The following is a 24,063-nucleotide window of genomic DNA, read 5'->3' as shown; positions in this document are numbered from 1 at the left end:
AGGTTTTGGGCTGCTTTTCAGATAGAGCGAATGATTTGAAAATGTCACCGTAGTCCCTGGGAAATTATGATGGCCCTCTTTCATTATTTTCTGACATTTCAAAAATGAATTGGTTGATCAAGAAAATACTCAGTCGTTAATTGATATCCATCTAAACGTTTGTTTGCGTCCATCTTTGGGACATTATTTTTAGCACAGAAATATTACAAGCAAAACAAGACAAAGTACTAAAAACGAGGCACACACAAACCCAGCATGTGCACAACCATCCGTGTCTAAACTCAGCAGGCAGGTCGGGCAAAAATCCATTATTATCACTCCACAGTGTCATTGCAGATGTATCCCACAGAAAGCCACGGCAAGTAAAAAATACATGTAAAAAGTCATACAGGTGACACACACACAACCATTACTTCATTTCAGACACCGTCCGCATTGTAATAGTTGGACTGTGCATTAGGTTTGCATTACAGTCAAGACTTGAGCTTTTTGGCCAATGTTCCCCATGATTGAAATTCTCAGTCAGCCATCAATCTGCATTATAGACTGGTTTCCCCTTGTCTAGTGGGGGCTAACTGAAACAGATTGAGACAGCTCTTGCTCACTGCATCACTAATGGCTGCCAATGAAAGACGTCTCTGTGCAGTTGACCCGTGTGTTGAACAGGATCACGTCGCAGCACAGAGCGATGGGGAGAACACAGCTCAATATAGGGAGTCTCTTCGGCATCAGTCACCAGTCAACAGCATCCTCATCCTATTGACTAAATGTTGCCTAGAAATAGAATCTAATCACAGGGTTTGGACAGGCTCTACTTCTCCTAATGGTTTACCATTAGGTGACTGGAACAAAGCCCAAACTTTTGAGAAATATAACATTATATTCCAGGGTGTCCGCATTGCATGGCAATTACAGGTTCTCAGTTATTTCCATGGCGCCTGCATACTCCTCTGTGCTTGAATACAACAGCAGAGACCAGAGGTGTTTGATGGAGAAAATGATTGCTTACTCACCTTCTGTTTCAATCCTTTTCATTATTTTGTGTCAAACACCCCTACATTAACCCGAAAAAAGGGCACCCTAAAACCGAGGCTAACATTTGGGGAATATGCACTCTCCACTCAGCTGTGCTACATGGATAATACAGGAGTGCAGCCTTAGTCTCTCCAAGCCATTATGCAGGCTGACCACCACAGGGTCGTTACCTGCATGGCATAATTGACAGGGAACACAGGCAATCCTGTTAATTGATTACCTAGGCATTTGCTAATAGGAAATACAAAGCCTCATCGTGTTTTCTGAAAAGCCCAAGTCAGGAACAGTTCCACGCAAGGTCTACCATGATGCAGACCCAATAATGTATTTTAGACTTTTCCCCAGAGACCCCATCATCGGAATACCGTTGAGATTGTTTTAGTCCAATGCAAAATTACCTATAGGATGATGATCCAGGCAAATATTTCACAGTGGAATAGTATCTGGCACAATGCTGATCAAAAACAGAATAAAAACCACAGGGGACCATGTGCCTCTACAGAAATACAACTTAATTAAGAGTACGCCCAGTTGCTGTTTTTTTCATTCAAGTTGAGATGAGGATGCGGGGGTATGGGCCCCTCTCCCTTCTCGTCCAGGATTCAGCCTCCAGCTCCTCCTCTGATGCATCGTTTGCATCAGTACTTGGAAACACTTGTCCGCGCGCTGCTGCACCTCCCCACAGTGCATTCACGGACTCCACTTTACCAGGTGATGACAGACCAACGCTCAAGAGTGAAAATGGTATGTTTTTAACACGCCTGAAGTCGGAATCAACGTAGAATGGAGACGCACCTCGGTCATTGCCTTTTTATCATTTTCTCTAAGTGGATTTGGCTCTTCACCCTAACTTCCATCCTGGGCGGAACAAAAGCGGAGCTAAGGTGCATTCCTTCGTGCCAGCTGCCGCTAATTAAAGCTGTTCCCCGGGAACTCTCGGAGCTGGATTTGACTAATTTTGGCGAGGCACCAACTAAAGATTTTGTCGGATTTACGGATTGGTCACCGGGCGCCAAACCCGCCGACGGCGACGACGAAAAGCACAACGTTGCTGAATTAACGGCGAGCGAAGAAAGTTCGTCCAAAGTGCAGCCACGGTTGGAGGGAAATAACGCAAGTTGGCTCCAGAAGGACGGGTTGAACGGTCAGCAAAAACTTTCCGGCCCGAAAGTGTTTCCTGGAAGTGCTTCACCCGCGGCTGCCCCTGCTCCCAGTGAGGGAAACGTGACCGAAAATAGAACCGGTGATGGAAAAAAGAACACCGAGGAAAATGGGGCGCAGGGTGATGTGACAGTGGGCCTGGACGAGGACACGGATACGGACAGTTGGAGACGAACACGGAGTGCGAGGAGCGCAGACACCTGGTCCGAATTCAGACCCGAGGACGGGGAGGACGCTGCGTTTTCGGACCAGGAGGAGTTTGAGCTCACAAGTTCGACATTTGCACTCACCGGGGACACGGCTCATAACCAGGCGATGGTGCACTGGTCCGGACAAAACAGCAGCGTAAGTAGTTGATGCGCAAAAGATTTACGCACGGACCTCTTTTGACGCAGTGTGGTCTGCGTGCAATCACAAATGTTGCATGTTAATTTGAGTAATTTAAAGCAGTAGCATTGACTGAGAATTACGGAACATACTAGATGTCATAGAGAGTTAATGTGCGACTGCTGAGACGTTGCATAGTTTGAGGGAATCAGTCTTGCCTCGCTTCATTCTGTCTCGTACTCTCTCGCACGCACACAAACACACATGCCATCTACTATTGTTATTTGATTAATTAACTTGGTAGGTAGGCTGAAGTTTAAAGGAAAAAGATAAGTAAAAAATAATACAACTTTGATGTTCTGCATAGAGTTGTGTTGCTTTTTTTCTATTGATTTTAGCTATAGTCGTGCCTATATGAGATCAATAAACCTTTCCATGCACCTGTCTTCTTGCTTGAGCCTTATCCGCCTTGCTCAAAAATAGAAAGATGCGTGATGCTAATAAAAAAAAGTATACAGCTCACTGAACACAGATACTGAAAGCTAAAAGTAAGTCATTGTACAGATTAAAATTATAACACATTTACACAAAGAATGTAACTTGAAGTGCTCTGTACAACAAAGATAAATCTGGAGCAAGAGGTTTAAAATAGCATCTTAGTAATATTGTTGTTGATGGATGGATGGATGGAGAAATATAGATACAAAGAGAGATAAAAGACAAAAATGGAAAGCTAACAAAATAGATGTTATAACCCAGTATAGGTAATGTCCTATTGTCTTATATTTGGTTGTGGAAGTCTAACAAACCACATTGAAAGGATGTGAGTGAATAGGAAGAACAAGAAGGAGTCTTCGATGTAAGCCAAGAGCTTTACTATATGTATGTCTACAAGCAAAGGGACTTTCAATTCTGAAAGATAGCTGGAGCCATGCTCAGTTCACCCAAAATCACGCTCACATGCTCTCTTTTCTTGTTTTGATCAGGTGTCAAGCAGCAGAGTTTGAATTATTTGTAGTCCTTAAATCGACTTTTCAGTAAGACCAGTGAAATGTGTTGTACTCTCGCCTGCTTGAGATGTAGACATGAATTAGCTTTTTGACATCTTGCTGGCTTAAATTGCACCGTGGCAATTTTTCTGAGATGAAAGAAGCTGATTTAGAGGTGTGATTTAATACTAAAAGGCAGCGAGCCGATGCTTGATGTGGGGAACCAGATATCCAGGATTCTTGCACGGTGCATCTCCTTTGCCCTCAGGGCTTAGCACAAGTATTTATGTCCTGCGTGTCTTTCATTGAGTTTTAGGTACTTATAACTCATCTATTTATTAAATGCAGACATGCTTTGAGCCAGTTCTATCATTTGGCTCTGCAGATGTGTATGTGTATGTGTGCCATCGGCGTAGCTGTGGAAATTGACGATACGATGACATCATCTAAGGGCAGTGTGTAGACTGAGAAGAGCATGAGGCCAAGTCCCAGTCATGTATTAATGATTTAGAACATAGTCAGCAAGACCAACCCATTTCACAACAAATGCATCTAGTGCAGCCCACTACAACTGAACCGGAAATGTTTTAAAACATTTGTCTTAATGCTTTATAACTATATCAAAGTTGACTGTTCATTTGTAAAACAGATGCAAATAAATGGTAAAAAGAAAAAATAACAAACACCAAAATGAACCCCAACATTCTAATTCATGTTACTTTTTTTTTAAAGGAACAGTTTAACATTTGGAGACATACACTTATTCGCTTTTTTTGCCTCTCATGTGAGTAAATATGAAAATAAAGCTACAGCTAGCAGCTGATTTGCTGAGCATTATGACTGGAAGCATGGGGGAAACAGCTAGCCTCACTCTGTCCAAAGGTAGCAACATTTGCCTAGCAGCACCTCTTAATTGTACTAATTAACATGCTATCTCACCCTAATGACACAGAATCTCATCCCGCTTACTGTGTTATAATGTGTGTGTGTGTGTGTGTGTGTGTGTGTGTGTGTTCCCACGTCTGCGACATGCCCCACCCTTACTCTCTCTGTAGGTGCAGGCCAGGAGGTCGCCAAGAAAGCTCACAGATTGGTGTTCTCTTTAGAAATCGGTTTAATAATCTGTTTCAAAAGTGGCCAATGTCCCTTTTTCAAATTCAACGTTGTTTTTTTAAACTTATCAACTGATAGAGATCAGTCATAATTGCTGCAATCAGCTTCCCGAATGTATGAGAAGAATTGTAAGAGGTTTGGCAGCTAGTCAGACATCAATAAGCAACCTTATCTTATATGCCGAATAAAGAGAGGGAGACAATTTGTGAAATGTGAGTACATTGGCCAACAAATACAAAGAAAGTGTAAAGGGGCTGGTGAAAGCTTGCAGTGTTCATATACGTAATATCCCCTTCGGCTTGTTAATGTGACTCAGTTTGTGTGGGAAAGTGCTGCCATGTTTTGACACCTCAGGCACTTCTCACGTTTTCTACAGGAAATCAAGTTTTCACACTTGAACTCAAATATTCAGACAGCTGATAGTTACCTATATAGTGCAGCCTTCTGTAATGTATTTGTTGCAACTTTCAAATTGTGAAATTTTGTATTTGGTTTAGTGCATACAGTTTGTGAGACACAATGTCTGAGCTTGTTATTGACTGTGATATTTAGTTTTCCTGTCAAATTCCAGATATTATTTTTTGTAGGCCTTCAGTGGCAAATGACAAAAAATGATTCTTGGATGTTACTGTTGTTTTATAATTTCTCCAATTATCACTGTTTGATAAGGTGCAGTGTCATTTCGGCATTTTAATTCAAATGAAAACAAAGGAAAATGCGATCAGTCCATTGCTGCTACCACACTGACTCATGTGGTTATTGTCAGTCACGAGCCCAGATTTGTGCTTTCAAGTATACTTCGGGTCATAGAGGTCTTTTACACTTGTTTCCCAAGTTGCGCCTCTGTTTTCCATTCAAAACAAAGATGGCAACTTGGATAAGAAAACAGACCTGAATGTATGCTAATGAATGAGTGACACAACCTGGGCTGGGTCTGTCACATGCAACATGTTAATACCAAAAGAACTCTCACATCATTTGACCAATTGAATTAAATTATTAGCAATTAATTAATTGATTAGTTATCATTTGAGCAATCAAGCAAGGATTTTATTATAATGAAACAAATTGTAATAAAAATATATAATATAGTAAGCCTACTTTATTACTGAGAAGATGTATTTGCTTAATTCAGAACCCTATTGTGGCATCCATGCTGCTATAGCCTTGAACGGTTTTCCTACAGGAGCCAGTGCGGTAGATGCAAAATTTCAATCAACCTGTGTTGCAGAGGATGTTTATCAAAGATCTATTGGGACTTTATTAGCAGTCAGGGAAAAAAATGTTTTACTACAGGAAATGTGAGGGCTTAAAGGAATACTTCACCCCCCAAATGATAATTTGTATATCAGGTACTCCCCCCACGTTACCTTGGATTTTAGTTTTTCTTGCATGGCTCCACGGTAAACAGAGAATCCAAAAACTGACAAATGTCTTGATGCATTGAAGTATATGGGGGCTGCTTTTCACAACAGCAAAGCAATCTCAAAACATCAGTTCACAAACTCTCTCACAACTCATGCCGTATTCTCCAATTCTCATTCATGGAGTCATATGCTCAGTACTTCCCAAACGCACACGTCTTTGCGACCACCTTTCTATTCAAAACACTCCTGCACATGCAGGCGCATTACTCTTGTGCGTGTACTTTTGATTTACTTTTTGTTTTAAATAGTAAGATTTGAGCTAAAATGCAAACGTTCAATCTGTATTGATCTGTTCAAATGCCAAATTGAATGCTGTGTTTACAAAGAGCAACCGTTAATGTGACTACATATTATACTTTTCATCAGGCGCTGTGATCCCCTTCAAACTGAACATCTAACAGCAACCAATCTGGCAGAAATGTACTTTTATTCAGGTGCTTTAGTTCCCTCTCACAGTCCAGCCACATGCAAGGAAAGTGAATCAGAAAGTCTAAATGTGTGAATGTGTTTGTCATTCTGTGTTAGCTTTGTGAGATTGTCAAACTGTCCTGGGTAATGCCCAGTGCATGCTGGGATAGGCTCCAGTCCCTCACGACCTTGAACACATCTGTCCTATTTTGTTTCCACTCTACCCAGCTGTTTTAAATGCCACGTTTAATGTTAATTACTTAAGATTCTCCACAGAAGCGATACAGGCAGCACACTTTATTATTTATTATATTGCAGGTGATAGATTAACAAATAAAAAGGTGCTTGTGTCCTGATTGTGTTCAGAAGCATGAAGTTGTTGGTTTGAAGTGTACACCATCCTCCTCTACCTTTTCTTCTTCTTCCGTGTGTGTGTGTGTGTGGGGGGGGGGGGGGGGGGGGGGGGCGATAGAGATCCCTACAACATCCAGGACATTTCTTGGGAGTTTATGTCCTAAATTAATCAGGTTGTTGATGGAAAGCCTGTGTCTACATCTCACTACATCTCAGCCTTGAGCTTCAGCTTGCTTTTCAGTAGTTAGGGCATTTAGTCTGAGTGAATTTTCATTTCTTGGCAAAAGGGAGCCTCATAATCTTTCTCTGCTGAATCGCCACTTTTGTGTACTCAAAACCTTCTTTGCAGGAGTGACGGGTATCAATCGGCTCCAGCTCCGATCGGCAGTGATGGAAACATGACGTGCGAGTGGACACACTTATTTTCGGCCCTTTTCCGGTGCGATGCTGTGTGACACGCATTGAAGTGAATATAATAAAAAACGAAATCAAAAGAGATCTGGACAATTATTACAATTAATAGTCTTTCCTCAAAGCCACCAGACTCAGTCAGACAACAGTTACTGTGCGTCGCTGATCATCAAAACAGTCTTCATTGAAACTCGACAGAAACAATGAAACTCATTAAAACCATCTTTCCACAGTTCTAACAATCATCAACTCTGGTTTGGTCGAAATAAACCCCTTTATATACCGAGTTAAATGGGAAAATAAATAGCTGTTATATGCTCTCCTCAAAGACTCCATTGACAGAAACATTAATTTTATCTCGCTGATCGTTGGGAATGGGAAGGAGTCTATTGATGCTAATTTCGGTGGAAAAAGGCTAAAAGACAAATGTCATGATTTAACTGCTGTAATCATCCAGGGACATTTAAGTTTGCTCTTCCACTCCTTGCGAACACCACTGTCCTCGGCCGACTTTACGACTGGAAAGCTGAGACTCTTGCGGATCCAGTGAGCCAATTACATTAATGTAATGATGTTAGTCCCCAAAGTAGCCATTTCACATAGTGAGACAAGCTTTTGAAACTTGACGTTACTGTATAAAACTCTACGTCCTTGAGCATTCAGAGGATGTATGGCTTCGTAGGTATAGGGACAATAAGGAGGGTTCTCAGTTTCCAGAAGCGCTCAATATCCAATTGTCGATAAATGCAATTCTTGCAAAAATCTCCAAATGTCAAAAGTTTTAGGTACCAAATCACATCATTACTTTTCTATGGTGTTCCTTGAGGTCTTGATGCCTTAATGTGCTATCTTTGAGGGATTTTCGATAATTTGTATTGATTCTCAAGTGGCAAAAAATTGTTAGATCTAGCACCAAAGCTGTGTAACAAATGGTATCAACCTTAACATTGCTGCATAAGGTTATTCGACATAAGTGAGCAGTGGAATTTTCACTGTATTCTTAGCCCTTTTACACTTTCACAATTTATTAAAACTAGTTAATTGATAACTGTTTTGGTTTATGGCTACAACAACTTAAGGCACAGTGCTGGCTGCATAATCTTCAGGTTAACGTCTTTCAGATGACACCAGCATAGACTGTTGAGCTATCTCCCTTAAAGATCCCCTGCCCCCCCTGAAAAAGGCAAACAATGATTATATGGTAAGGAGTGGTAGAGAGGTTAAGTACAAGGATTTACATTAATTCTGTCAATGGCTAACAAAAGCAACAAAAGTGTAATTACTTGCAAGTGTAATTACTGTATCCACAGTATATTCTGCAGTCAATGTGCAGAATGACTCAATGGATGGGTCCCCCCCCCCCTTAGTCTCTTCTCTGCTGCGTTTTCTAATAGAGCAGAATTCCCCAAAAAAAGACCAGGATAAAGTTAATTTGGCTGTGACAATGCATGATTAGTTCTTACCTCTTGCTTATTTATGTTGTCATTGTGTTTGTACTTCTTTGTGTTTGCTTAAATCAAACTTATATTGTGCATACCCCTTTTGTCGAATTTTCCAAATTAAAGTTACAGCTTTATTTTTTCAAATTTTACTTTCAATACCTTGGCTGACCTCAAAAAAACAACGCTTTCAACGAACTTAATAAAATCATGGAAAGTATTTCCACACAACAATGTTGGTCCAACTTAATTTACTAGGGTTGGTTCAACTTATTTACTTGGGTTGGGTCCAACTTAACTTAGTACGGTTGGTGGAACTCATTTTACATTAGTAAAATTACAGTAGTAAATTAAGTTGGACCAATAGAAAAGCCTAATACTTAACGAAAGTAGTTTAATCATGTGGAAATACTTTCCATGATTTCATTAAGTTCATTGAAAGCGTTGTTTTTCATGATCCAACCCTAGCAAATTTAGTTGGACCAACAGAATTGCTTCATGTTTAAAGAAAGCAGTTTAATCGTGTTGAAATATGTTCCATGATAATTTAAAGAATAACTTCAGAGTGCAGTCAACCCAACCTACTTTGTACATTTCCTTTATTCACCAACACAGCACTGATACATTTAACATTTTACTGCACTTACACAACAATACATTCACATTTTTGGCACCATAAGTATAACGCATTGTCGGTGTGTTTAAATTAAAACCAAAACAGTCAGAGCCTCAGTGCTCCATCCGTGAATCAGAAACACTCGTTGGTTGCTGTTGTTGTTGTCGATATACTGCTTTTGGCCATTGCTCAGTCACCACCTCATTTTGAGTTTCAGAGCTCTTTCATTTTACAGTGGCCACCTGCATTACTCATTCATACCGTATGAGTTACACCATCTGGCTGCTGCAAGAAAAGCCTCATATTCAAAACCCTAACTTTGATTTACATGCTGAAGTTTCCTTTTTGGATTTATAGTGATGCAAAAGCAGGAAGTTTCAAACACTGTTGGTGAGCCTATAAAGGAGGCATATGGGTAAGAGAAATTCTTCCCCAGCATATTTATCTAATCAGCTGTTTTACTTTTATTTATGTCCGAGAAAATGCAATTTATTAAAGAGTCCAGGGAGCTTTTAGTTTGTCAACATGCAACTAATCTTATACCATTGCACTCAGCACTTTTAAATGGAGTGCTGTAGAGTTAAAAGTAGTTTTGGAAAAAACGCAAACTTTTTGGTTGGGTTGGGGAAAAAAAGCTACCCTCTTGCTTTCTAATCTTGCCTGCATTGATCAGACCCCTTCCGTGCACACTGAAGCACAGCAGGCTGCCGTAGCCTAGCTGCTGAACTAGCCTTGACTTTCATTTCTGGCGAAGAAGCAAATGATGCGAGCGAGAGTAGAAGCCAGAAGGAAAGCCGTTTCAGATGACTTGTCAACCAAGCTGCTACTTCCCACGCAGGGCTGTTGTCTCGACACGAGTCAGACACTTTCTGTTCTGCTTGAAAGCCATAGCTGTAACATGGAGTATCTGTTCTCTTTCAATTTAAAAGGCCCGTTATTTGATGTCCACAGATCAATGGTATTACCCTCTGTCAAGGTAACAGTATGTTGCCATCAGTCACATTATGGCTGAACTGTATCACTCATGAATGACATGTTTTAAAAACATCCAGTCATATTAATACCCTTCAAGTCCTTAATGCAAGGACAGAAGATGTTAAATAATTCACTGTGATTTCACTTCTCTTTGTGTTTGTGTATCTGGTTTTATTAGGAAGCCCATCGTTTTTTGTGTGCAAAGTGATATTGTGAAGTCACTTTATAATTCATGATTGCAGTGACCTGCTATCCATATGAGAGCCAACAGCTCTGACTTCAAACAATCTAGCTTCAGCACAACATCTGGTCTACGAGGAAATGTTGCCTTTGTTAATGAAGTGATATAATTTGAAGTGGCAGACAAAAGCCTCTGTACGTTACATGTCTCAGGTGGTATTGAGGTATTTGAGGATGTGCTTTCCCGCAGGCTTTTGTTGCTGCGGAGTGAGTTGCAGGGCCATAAACAATGTAATAGAAATAGACAATTCTTTCTTTATTAAAGGCATTAAATGGTGCTGTTTAAAGTGGTGATTTCATCAAGTGAAGTCCCATACTTAAAGCTATACCGGCCCCTGGGGTCTTTGAATTTGCTCGTTAAAGTATTTTTTTTTTTTATTCTTTGAAAAGCGTTTGTTGTCACATTGTTAACACTTCTGTGGCGTTAATATCTTGTAGGCAGGTGTTCTCACCCTTTTTCCTTCAATTTGTCTTAGTTGTGACATTCTTTGTCACCAGTTATCACAATTTTGAATACCAGCATTAGACAAAATCTTCTCTCTCCTATGAACATGTTGATTTAAAATCTTTATGTTTAAAACGGCTAAAATCTATTTTATTAGATTTTGCACGAATGTTTTGTACTGTAATATTATTTTATTACATTTTGGCTACAGTTTATTACATTTATTTATTTATTCCTAGTTATTTTTCATTTATGACTGACTCTGTCTAAACTAGACAATAAAAGAGAGTTATATTGCATTCATTCATTTATACTGTATATACCGGTTTATCCCATATTGGAGCTAATCCCATCATGGATTGGACAGGGTAATACCTCAGACATGTGACAGCTTTTGATATGTCATATCTGTCTTTATTATTAATATTCCAGTCAGTAACTCCTGAAACAATTGCTTTTATGGAATCATCCATCTGTTTAATTGCAGTGGCTAAATATGATGACAGTTTTATTGATGAGGCAACTTAATTCCAACAGCTGATGAAGCTGGATCAACGGGCTGGTGAGACTGGGAATAAATCGTAATGCGTATTCTGTCGCTCCTGTCATTTGTCTCAGGTGTTCACCTTTCAATAACAGAATCCCCCTCTTCTGCTTTCTCGATAACCCATCCCCTCTCCTCTTTATACAACACCTTCATTTCTCATACCGTAATCTCTACACCCTAAGCCCTTTAAGTCACCATTAAGCCTCCATTCATTCTGACATAATGATCAAATTCATCCCAGTCCATTTACCTCCAAGGTTTAAGATTTACAAAGGATTAGAGGTTGAAAAATCAATTTGCTTGCTCTTGGATGTCATGTAATCCAGTTTGAAGATATGTTGGTGCCACTGCAGTCTAATGGGCTATGCACTACATGGTAGCTGGCATCAAATGGGACACCTTTGTTGAAATTCAAAGGGAAAAGATATGCTAATATATATGGCATTATTGAAATCCAGAGGGTAAATTCTGCCATCATCCGGTGTATGGTGTAAGCATTAAAAGAAGTAGCCTTCGTCCAGTGATTTCAAATAGTAATTGAATGGCTTATGTGACATGAACTTCAAACACCTGTTTCACATAGAAATATCTACAAAGTGAATATTTTATCACCGTATTGATGGGTTAACTGCAGCCATGGGACTTTACCTTTCAACATCCCTTAGAACACAGGGAACTTTTCTAGCCACCTTAGTTGGATGCAAATTATATCTGACTGTAATCCTGGATCCTTCCCAAGCAAATGCATAAAGTTAATCGCCATACAGAATGGAGCATATATTTTGTCCTAATTTTCAGACTGCTGCTGCTGGTTGTTTTATTGCGTATGACAGTGTCCATGAGGGTATGACTTTTGGAAGGTATAAAGGCCATTTTATTGGAAGATCATAAATCTCTGCAACCCAGTCTGGACACTTGGTACCATAGTTATAACAAGCTACATGGATTATCTCTGAACTCACGGTCATATAAAAGATTTCAGCACAAAGTAATTGCAGAGTCAGAGTTTTCCTATTTTTCATAATGTTAGAGCGGAAATGAGTAGTAGATTCATCAATATGATCAACAGATAATTATTCTAGTTGTTTAATCGTTTAAGTAATTTCTAAAGGAATAATAGAAAACATCTGTTTCCAGCTTCGCATTTGTGAGGATTTGCTGCTTTTCTGTGTTTTAATATGTAATGTAATCGTTATTTTGTTTATTGGACGTTTGATCAGACTAAACAAGACATTTAAAGAAGTTGTTTTAGGATCTGGGAAATTGAGAAACATGATAACATAACAGGAGTTTCTGTATGTATACCAGCAAGAGATGTGAGGATACTTAATTCGATTTCATTGGTGATTCTGTTTATTGATACAAGAATTAAGAATATCATATAAGAGATTTGGATAGTGAGTAGCCCATATTTAGGATGGAGCACTTGTATAATATTGTTTTGTATTCATAAATCAGAGATACTGTTACTGTGTTTTGTGGTGTTGCGCCAGTAAAATATGTTGGCAAACAGATGGTATTGACCAATTTAGCTTTAAAAATTGATTTCCTGCTAAATGCTGGAGTCGACTGTACATAAGGGACGTGGATGGGCCTCATGTGTGCACACTGTGTGTCTGTCAGTTTCAAGAAGGGGCGGGCTTTTATTTAGCAGAGATGAGGATGATTGACCTGTTTAATATGAAAGAAAGCCAAGAAAATGACGGGCTATTTGGAATTTCCACAAACTGTGCAAGCAGGGTTTTAAAAAGTTCAAATTTCTTGTTTACATGATGGAGTTCTCACTCGTTATACAGAATGTTACCCCAAGCACTCATAACACTCGATAATTAGAGGATAGCCATGAAAAGATGCCCAGAGAGTCTCCCCTAGAGAGCAATATGATCTGCAGATTTTACGATTGCACAGTGCAGGCGGGGCCCTGCACTACATATTTGAGTTGAGGGTGAAGGGCACAATGCGAACAACTGTTTTTGTGTGGCAGACTGTTGAGATTTTGTGACCATTGTGGAAATAATGCATTCTTTGGATGGAAGTTCTTATTATAATAAGTTTTTCCTCATATTGTTGCCTCACTGGAAAAGGAAATTAAAGTAAAATTCTGGTTAAAATGTACATAATCATGTCTTTATGCATCAGTAGTTACTTGTATATACAAACACCCAGGCAAATAGAAATGTCCACAGTGAGCCATTCATTAATATCTGGGGTAATGTACAAGACATCTACAGCTCTTTATGTTTATTAAGTAAAGGCCTGTTTATTGTAAACCACATACCACTATGACACTTTTTATGATCCTCTTCAAAGAACATGTCCATGATATTTACGAGGCCTGTCTCCATCTGTGCCTGCAATGCACAGTATTATTTATTAATTTAGTCATAGTTTACCAGTGGTAGCATTTTCTGGTCTACCGGGTCCTAGAAACCATTATAGCATGCATATGTGGTCAGCTTTTCCTCAGAGAATATACACAAAAGTTTATAGCATTACGACAAAAAAAGGAACGGGTTGACATGCCATCACAGTTTTGTTTTGTTTTTAATAAAGCTGTGTCTGTCATGGAGCTTAAAAGACATGTGCATGGATGGATTGCTTTGCTGTTCACCAAACTGATGATACTACTCCTCCGAAGCTATTAATCTGTTTGATCTGTTTCGTAGGTGATCCTCATGTTGACAAAGTACTATGACTTCAACTCTGGCAGAGTAACAGAGAGTTCTTTATGGAGGTAAGATCTTCTGTCTGGTTACACACATGATTTCAAACTGATTGTTTTAGAAATCTGTTTGTTCTCAGAGACTTGTAAAACACGGTTAAATACAATGCTTTTTTATGATTTGTATGTGATTGATGCTTATAACACATCACTAAATTACAAAGAATTTGATTTGGATTTCTGTTATTTTAGTTTTACAGTTATTTTTTTAAGTTTTACAGTTTATTTAATATAATTCTCACATAGTTAAAACCTTACAGTTGTCTAATTAAACACCAATTTAATGTCATTACTGCGTGAAGGATAACCGTATATACATTTTTTGTCTGTCACTGATGTTTTGGCAAACAAAAGGAATATATATATATATATATTTATATGTATTTATTCATTTATGCCAGTGGTTCCCAAACTTTTTCTGTCAAGACCCCCTTTGATGATATAGGAACATTGGACGAACCCCCCCCCCCCCCCCCCCGCAACCCGACCCCAAATTTTTCTTGGTTTTTAATGAATTGCATTATAATGCATGAACTGTATAAAATATTTTTATTTCTTTCTAAAATAAGTACATATCACTTCACAGTTTATTCTTCAGTTTGTTTAACTGGGAAAAAAAATAGCAATAATAAAATATATATAAAATAAAAAATATATAAAATAATTTGTAAATACAATTAACTTAATTTCAAACAAAGTGCAAACAACATATACTGTATTTCCTCACATTGAACAGCAGGTTTTCTCAAACAATAAAATAACACAATCATGAACAAGGTGTGCAGGTCTACATGGACCATATTATTTTGTGATCATATTCCTATGTATATTCCTATTCATATATATCAATCAGTGACTGGTGTGGGCTTGCTTTGCTTTACAGATTTTGTCAAAGCGGGGTTGCTGGTTGGAGATAGCTACTCTCAGTTCATTCTCAATGTTCAACTTTGATCTGTATTTGGTCTTCATTGCAGCAACTGCAGAAAACCCTGTTTCATATAAATAGGATGTGGCAAAAGGCAACAGTATGCCCATAGCTCTTTGGCCTAGTAGTGGGTAGTCTTTCTCCACTCCAATCTTTATCTTTCTCTGTCGCTCCGTATCTTTCTCGCTCTGTGTCGCTGTGTGTCTCTCTCTCGTTCGCGCTCCCTCACTCTCTCTCTCCCTCGCTCGTTCGCGCTCTCTCGCTCGGGCGCGCGCTCGCTCTCTCGCTCGCGCGCGCTCGCTCTCGCTCTCGCTGGTTTTGCCACAGTCGGTCTGTGACATGAGCCGCTCTGGTGGCGTGGTTGGAACACAGTGCATGTCACGTCGGTTATTTTATATTGTTTTACCGGTGTATGTGTGCGTCTGTGTGTGTGGGTTGGTGATGAAGCCGCGACCCCCCTGTAGTACCACCGCGCCCCCCCTAGGGGTCGCGACCCCCACTTTGGGAACCACTGATTTATGCATTGCCCATATAACACATTAAAAAATATATATATATTTTGGTCATTCTCATATTTTGTCACCTTCATTAAATCAGCTATAATGAATATTTCTTACAATAACAATGTATCAAACAACAATATGATACTAGTTGTACCTTATTGTCAAGCTTTGTTTTACTCCCACGGCTCTCATAGCGTCATTTCCCGCCGCAGTAGGCAGCTGCTTTCAGTGAAAAAACTCTTAAGCTCACTCATCTGTTTAGCACCAAACGGCAGACAGAGACAGTTAGCAACTAGCTGTTGGACATATGGAGCATTTAGCAGCTAAAGAGCCAGATATTTCCCTCAGGAGTTGGTAGAGACCAAAAACAGAGCCAAAGGAGAAAATATTGCACTTGCATTCATGACATGACTCTAAACGAATGATAATGTTGCTCCATTACTGCAGGATGTGTAAATAAGCAAGTGTTTGGTGACAAGTTTGCTATATTAACTCAAAAGGTCATATTTCCCAAATGCCCACACTCAAAACTAAATATCTTATAAAATATAAAAATCCACAAATCCACAAAACAGATTTATTTATTTAATGTTATGCAGAAAACATTTTAAGGCTGCTTGTTTCTGAAATGTCCCAAAGCATCTGAGAGCAGCATGTATTTAGCTGACAATTCATATGAAGACATCGATAATGAAGTCGACAAAGCAGTGCTTAGAGGGCAATTCATATAGTTTTGTATATTTCTGTTTTCAAAAACAATCAAAGCTTTTTTTCAGCCAACAGGCAAAATATGTCCTCCATGTGAATTTTAAAAGATGAAAATCACAAACATGAAATTACATTTTTACCCCAAAGCATCAATAATAATAATGATAGTAATACCTCATCCCCCTGCAACACAGGATATTCTTGTTTGTGTTGATAATTAGAAGAATCTTCATTCATCTTGCAAATTGCTTCCTGATTTCTGCGGTTTCAATTTTCTGCTTGCCTGATATGCTTAATAATACCATCAGCATCTTAACTAGTATGCGTTTCTCCATATATAGTATATAATTTTATCCTTATAATCGAATTTTAGGTCAACTGATTATGGGACCACATACGAGAAGCTTAATGAGAAAGTCGGGCCAAAAAACATCCTGAGCTACTTGTACGTGAGTCCGAACAACAAAAGGAAGGTACGTTTCCACATGCATCTTATAGAAAAATCCTGCCTTCCTATATTGAATGATTAGGTCAATTGTTGCTGTGTTGCAGAGTTTTTCGCATTGTCACTACATAGCAGCCCTACAGACATTTGCACCAGGCATCACAAGTACACAAATACACATAGGCCCTGTGGAATGGATGCTATCAAGGTGGGCCGCTGACTCCCCCATCTCTTTTCTTGTCTCGTCTCAGATCATGTTGCTTACCGACCCGGAGGTGGAGAGCAGCCTGCTCATTAGCCTTGACGAGGGGGCGACCTATCAGAAACACAGCTTAGCCTTTGATATCCTCAGCCTGCTTTTTCACCCCGAGCAGGAGGACTGGATCCTGGCTTACAGCCACGACCAAAAGGTAACGTGTAGCTGTCAGGTGGCATGAAATAGCTGGAATAAAAACTGAAAATGTGACAGAGGACAAAAAAAAAAAAAAATAAATCCCTGGCTGCTGAATAAGGGCTGTTGTGGAGGGTTCACTTGATGCTTATCATGCACATGTGAGCTCGGATTGTTGTTCTGTCAGATTGTTGTTCTGTCCGATTATGAACCTCAAGCCGGTTGGGTCACAGCAAAATGAATATCACTATACAATGATACAAGAGATAGGTTGTTGTAACGGTCAAAAGCATTTACTTTGATAATAGCGGCTAGCTTTCAGGACATGGTCTTCGTGAGCAGAAATGTGCCACTTAAGCCAAGGCTGCAGTTTCCAAAACAGAGGCATCTGATCACCTGCTGCCCTAAACAAGTCATAAAGTCTGGCTGCAGACTCTAACTCTGAATGGATATGCCCCAGACAGCTCAGGGGAAAGATAACAAGAAAGACGCAGCCAAACAATCCACAAACACACACACGAACACACAAATGCAAGCATGAACACGCACCCTTCATTACTCTGCGTGAGAACCCTGCTGTCTGCTTTACTCAACACCGCAGACATCAAACTCGGCCTTCCCAGCCTGCTATTGCCTGACTTGATTTTCTGAGGGAAAAACAGTCTAGGTCTGAGAAGTGAGATAAATGGTGCAGGGAGGAAGATGAAAGCTTAGTTGAGAACCATCGCAGGGTCAAAATAAAGATGCTCTGGAGAAGTTTGCCTTCAGGTCATTCTATATGTCTTTGTAAAGCGAAATTGAATCAGTTTTTTTTTCCCTTTTAACTGCAGAAATTAATCTGCGGTTGGTTTCATTTTACATGTATTGATTGTCTGTCATGTCTTTTACAAGTTTAAAGCTCTTAGATAAGGCAAAATGATGTTGCTTATCCTTGTAAAGCTCCGGGCTTAAGATGCTTTGCCCGATCATTATGGCAAGATGACAGGCGTTCTGAATGCTTTGACATAAGTCCAGCTTTGCAGTAAAAAGAAGGCTAATGGCTTTATGGAATAAAAAGACTACAACGACAGTTAAATGAGTGATGTTATAACACTAATTAGGCCGAAATCCTGCTGAGTTATGAAGGAGACACTTTGATTTTAATTCAGAGACCAATTTGTCTGTCCTCCTTCCCTCTTTTCCAAGGCATCAGAGCGAATCATCTTTCCATTTTAATTTTTTGTCTGGTTTCAGAGTATAACTGTATTTTTACAGGAACTGATGGATTTTCTCGTCACAAAACAACATCAACACACTGACGCCACAAAATCAACAAATCTTGTCAGCTGCTTGATAATATAGTTAGACATACATCAGGAAACAATTCTCTTGGGTATTATGACATGGAACATTATTCTTAATGCTGTAACTCATTTGGTTAATGCATTCCTCTCATTTTTCAGCTCTATGTCTCTGTTGAATTTGGGAAGAGATGGCAGCTTGTGCACGACAGCGTCATCCCCAACAGATTCTACTGGTGAGATCGACAATCAGTCATTTGCAGAGGGTTTTTCTTTCTGGGAGAGAAATGCCGCAACATCGCCGCATATTTATTTATTTCCATCAACACTATGAATAATAGACCAGCACAGAACAATTATACATTTAATAATTAAAATGTATGCATTTTTTAGCATTCTGTTCACAGCAGTAGTAGGGGAAATGCATTCACTGTACATATTGACATGCTCCATAAAATATGTTTACATGTTTTTTCACTGACATGGTAGAAACATGAGTAAACATGAGAATTGGCTACTAAGGCGTTATAAATATCAGATTTGAACCGAGTAACAAGTTTAGAGTAACACGTTTAGAGTAACATGTTTTATACTTTACAGTGTGTCACAGAAATGTCATTAAATTCAAATAATTCGCCAGTTTTTATTGGTCAGTCAGTGGTGGAATCCTTGTTCTAGGTAAGTAAAATCCCCTTATTGAAACAGACTTAAATAAAAGTAAATAAGTATTAGCAAAATTTACTTAAAGTATAAAAAAGTTAAGTACTTTCCCCTTTTGATTGAAATGATCATTGTATCAACTTTCATGTAGTGTTAATATAAATGCATGAATCCACTTTTTGGTGGAACTGCTAACAACTTGTTGCTAAATGTAATGACACATTTTATTCCCATCACTGTTATTATTGATTGCCAAATGAAGCTAGGTGTTTGGGGAGGAAGATCTTTTTCTTTCTTTAAAAAAAACAATATTATAAAAATACTAGTGTGGTGTTATACATAATATGTCATCCGCTGAATGGAATCTGCTCATTCAATATTGATTAGATACCACAGTATTAAAAATCAAATCTTATCCAAAAATGTTCAGTCAGTAATCTATTAAATATGATAGCTGATCTATAAAGCACAGAATCAGCCCTGATGTTGTGGCAGATAGCTTCTAGGTGTCTCTCAGAGTGTTTTAGCGTTATTAGCTGTCAGGTGCTGGTACGGGGATTATGGCCCGGGATAAATGTTTAATTTATAATGTTTTTCATAGTCGTTGGCTCCAGAATACCTTTCACACACATAGAACTATGGAAGAAGAACCACCGATTAATCAAGGTGGTTGGAGTTACGTCCAGTAGCCTACATTTTTTGCATTAGTCTGGGAAACACATTAACAACAATATTACAGTAAATAACAATGACTTTAACGAGGAGGTGACAACTAAGTAGACAAAACAAAGACTACATCTTGTTTTATGAGGCTGATGTTTTGATCCTCAGAAGGTAGATGTATGGCACTCTTTTCTTATTGGGGTTGAAAAGTAATCTTTAACCGTCCCATGTTAGTGACTCTCTACCTGTGTGTGTTATCTATGCTATTTATTGTGTCATGCACATACAAGTTAACAGCCCACGTGGGCTTAAAAGAGATTTCTTTTTTTTAAATCATCAATCCAGAAAAAGGACTCCTTAATAGAAAATGTAGCCCATAAATCATCACATAATGAGCAATAAAACATGATCAATCATCTTCAGTCCCACCTAAATCACATAACAAACAAAGCTCTTTCTCTTCAGGGAAACGATTTTCTGTATCTAATGGTAATGTACCTAAACTCAACTGTGCGTACGGAGATCTTTGAGTTACATTTTTCTTTACATAAGGCTCTACACTGTGGTAGCTTTCCATGAGAGGATATCCTCTTAATTAGGTTTGTACCAAACATCAACATCTTTCCTCATACATCAGAAACAATTTGCACTAAGCTTCCTAACTATTAGGGTGCAACCTGTTCTGATAAAACAAGGAAAAATAAATTGATCATACAGAATAAAGATTTTACCTCACCAACTCAGAGATGTCCATGTGACAATATTTTAGTGGTGAGCTGCTGTTATACGCACAAGGCAGGTATATACAGTATTTGCAGCTTGAATTTATATGTTTATTAGGGACAATGGTGCCTGAGTTTTCTTTAGCATCATCCTGCAGTTGTGTTACTAGATGATCAATAAAAAAAACAAATTTTTGATGTTCAGATATACTTTTCCTTTTGTTGTTGCTGAAATAAGTCAACCAAAACATGCGAGGCAAAAAGAAAAACACGTTCCCCACACCATCAGAGATCAAGGATGAAAGAATTTCTTTCATCGCATCCTGCACTGCTCATCTTATCCGAGAACATCTGACAAACATGATTTACAAAAAACATGTTAACAGCCACCCTCGCTAGGCAGACATACTGGTACGTGTTGGTTATGGGAGAACTCTGTGTAACATTGCAGGGGTTTATTTAAGAGCAAGCGCTGCTGTTCGACTGATAGAATTGGATGAAGTATTTGACAGAAAGTCCATTAAAAGAGATGGAGCTGTGAGGCAATTACCGAGTGCTGAGGGAAGCAGGATGGGGGCTTTTCATATTATAGTTCAGACACGGTATGGAAAATGAGAAGAAAGCCATCTTCTGTCACAACAGCTGCTATTAATACAACAAGTGGTGACTCTTGTACGTCGTGAAGAATCTCTATTGAAAGTGAATGAAATGGCTAAGTGCACCTTAGCCATAAAGTGCATTGCAGGTCAAATGTCTGTCAGGCCAGTGTTTATAGATAAGGTTGTTGTATTAATGGGCCTGAGAGGACAATGCTGTATTTTCAATGCACCATTACAAATACAAAATGAAAATCTGATATAACCACAAATATTGTGGCTCTGATAACAGAAAAACTGAAACTATTGCTGTGAGCTAAATGCATTTATTATGTACAGTTTCTCAATTGTCTTTTGTTTCTTATAATTATTTACACAGCATCCCTTTTATTAAATATTCCTTGGGGCAGCAGAAAAATAGTTGATAAAGCTTTTTGCCTCGATGCCTTATTAAGCCACCTGATGTTCAAAACATATATCGAGAAAGTTCAAATTACAATACAAATGTTCTGTAACCAAGTCTACTACATGTACAGGCACTGCAAACTGCATAACCTAAATCAGTGGCTCCCAACCTGGGTTTCACAACCTAGAGTCCCTGGATAATCTCAGAGATTACAAGATGATACAATGGATTAGAAAGAAAAACATACGCTTCTGCTTCACAAAAGTAAACGCTATTTTTTCCCCCCCTTGTAAAATACTGCATACTTTCATATTTCCAGGACTGGGTTACACAAGCTATTCATAAATCAATCACTAAGTTTGTGTGTTAAGTCCTTCAACTCGCAACTCGCTAGTGAGAAACTAGTGATTTTTCTAAATAAGGTTGCACGTTAACAATTTGAATTGTAATTTAAAATATGTGGGCACATGATGATATCATTAATGCACACATTGTCAGAAATGATGCACACAAAATCATTAATAATGGACACAATGTAATTACTAATGCATACAATGTTGTTATTAATGCACACAATGCACACAAAGTGATTATTAACGGACACGATGTCACTTTTAATGAACACAATGTCATTATTGATGCACACAATGTTTTTATTAACTGACACATTGTCATTGTTATTGGACACAATGTCGTTATTAACAGACACTTTCCTTTAAGCAGAAATCTTAAATGTCTCACATAATTGTCTTAATGTTACAGGTCCAGACTGGGTTTAGACAAAGAGCAAGGAGTGATCCACCTGGAGATCAGCATCTCTGATCGACGTGAGTGATAAAACATTATAAACATTTGTTGTAATTCCTAAACCTTGAGATCAGCATCTCTGATCGACGTGAGTGATAAAACATTATAAACATTTGTTGTAATTCCTAAACCTTGAATTCGAAAACAATTTTTTTTTTTTGCTTTACTAAAACTTACCTCCCCATCTGCATTGGCTGCATAGAGACTCCTCATACGATTAAGCTAATTCATTTTTCAAGGGCCGGCTGTGACTTGGCTCTTTTTATTGGCCACAGTGCAGAGAGGGGGAACAAGGCCTTGTGTGTTAATGCCCTGTCCCTGGGGAGATTGCCTCATTTGGCTGATGCTAACACACTGGGACAGCTCTCTCTCTCTACTTTATCTATTAGTGAGAATAAAGATTGGCCTCCAAAATGTTGCCTCTATGGCTCTCTTAAAACCATCAGCAAGCTAAACCTTGATGGTGGACTACAGAAAGTTGTTTGTTTTTCTCTCTGTTATATTTTTAGCACTCATTTCTTGCTTACCCACAGGGTCACAGTACATCACTTGTAAACTTCAGAATTGCTCTGATGGAAACAAGGGCAAGCCTTTCCCTGGATTCATCATCCCTAATTCCCTGGTGGTTCAGGATGAATACGTTTTCATCCAGGTGGGTTTTTATTGCAAGGTCTGGCTTCATTAAAGGACAATTAAAAGCTGTAAAACCACTGCATTCAATCGCATCTTAATGTACAGCCATGTTTTTCATTAACTAAAAGGGGCCATTATCCTGGGAAAGGATGGCATGAAATTGAAATCACAATGTCGTGTATTATGCTACAGCTCCACTCTACCATGATGCACAATATCCCAATTAGTAGCAAACCCAGAATTTTGATGGTGGCTTAAATTGTTTGATACATGCTGCTAACAATCAGTGTGCACAGTGAAGTTTATGAATATTTACCTGAAATGGGATTGAACTATAAACTGCACTATATTGCTTTTTTCAGGTGCCAGTAGGTGGTCAGTCTGTCCATTATGTGTCCTATAAAAGAAATGCTTTCTACCCAATGAAGCTTCCCAAGTACACTCTGCCAAAGGTAAGGCTGCTGGAAATGGTGCAGTGTTTGGTGAGTTGAGCAAGCAACATAACAAGTGCAGCGTTAATTTGTCTGTGAAACACGATTTATTCCTTCAGGCTGTTTTGTGGTATCATGATGACTTGGTGAGGGTTGGTTTTTATGTACGGTTGTTCCCAGTTAGTCATAATGTTTGCTGACAATCCATTGAATTGTTTCCCCAACATTATTATCCTCCCGAAACTGTATTTAGTTCTGCATACTTACATCTTTAGATCATGCTTTTATTTAAGACCCATGCATAGCTTTTAATGAGTTTCCCTCTCGTCTGTAGATCAACAGATATTTGCTTGAAAAAGAATGAATGTGGAGTTGCACAGTTTCCCCACAACTCTAAAGGAACTTTTTGAAGCAGAAAGGTCAATTTGCATTTGCACAAAAAACATTGTTCTGCACTGAATCCCATTTGCTAAAAGCACAGCAGGGTTGCTCAGTGGTTTTAGAGACCATGTCACAACAACAGGAGAGATGCCTGCAGTGTTGTTTCCATCAGTTTGTCCGTCCATCCATCCAACCATGGATGTGTCAAAATTCCCTTGAGCAGGACACACATCCCCTACCTCACCTCACTCTGGAGAAGGGATTCAGTAAAATTAAATGGAGCCTGTCTTGATTTTTAGTGCA

General features: G+C 38.9%; 1 protein-coding gene across 1 annotated transcript in view; it reads left to right on the top strand.

Moving 5' to 3' along the window:
* Window positions 1–1,818: 1,818 nt before the first annotated feature.
* The window catches only part of LOC142931820 (VPS10 domain-containing receptor SorCS1-like), a 41,080-nt gene continuing 18,835 nt past the window's right edge, over window positions 1,819–24,063 (top strand). Inside the window, exons 1-8 of the mRNA XM_076075935.1 lie at window positions 1,819–2,541; window positions 14,154–14,221; window positions 16,719–16,818; window positions 17,042–17,200; window positions 18,624–18,697; window positions 22,271–22,335; window positions 22,849–22,967; window positions 23,311–23,400. Of these exons, the coding sequence (XP_075932050.1) occupies window positions 1,819–2,541; window positions 14,154–14,221; window positions 16,719–16,818; window positions 17,042–17,200; window positions 18,624–18,697; window positions 22,271–22,335; window positions 22,849–22,967; window positions 23,311–23,400 (1,398 nt within the window). The remainder of the gene's footprint in view (window positions 2,542–14,153; window positions 14,222–16,718; window positions 16,819–17,041; window positions 17,201–18,623; window positions 18,698–22,270; window positions 22,336–22,848; window positions 22,968–23,310; window positions 23,401–24,063) is intronic.

This window comes from Anarhichas minor, unplaced genomic scaffold, assembly GCF_050575085.1.
Source record: "Anarhichas minor isolate MPS153535 unplaced genomic scaffold, ASM5057508v1 ptg000054l, whole genome shotgun sequence".
NCBI lineage: Eukaryota > Metazoa > Chordata > Actinopteri > Perciformes > Anarhichadidae > Anarhichas > Anarhichas minor.
Note: the sequence above shows the minus strand (reverse complement) of the source record. Positions and strands in the feature narration are given on the sequence as shown.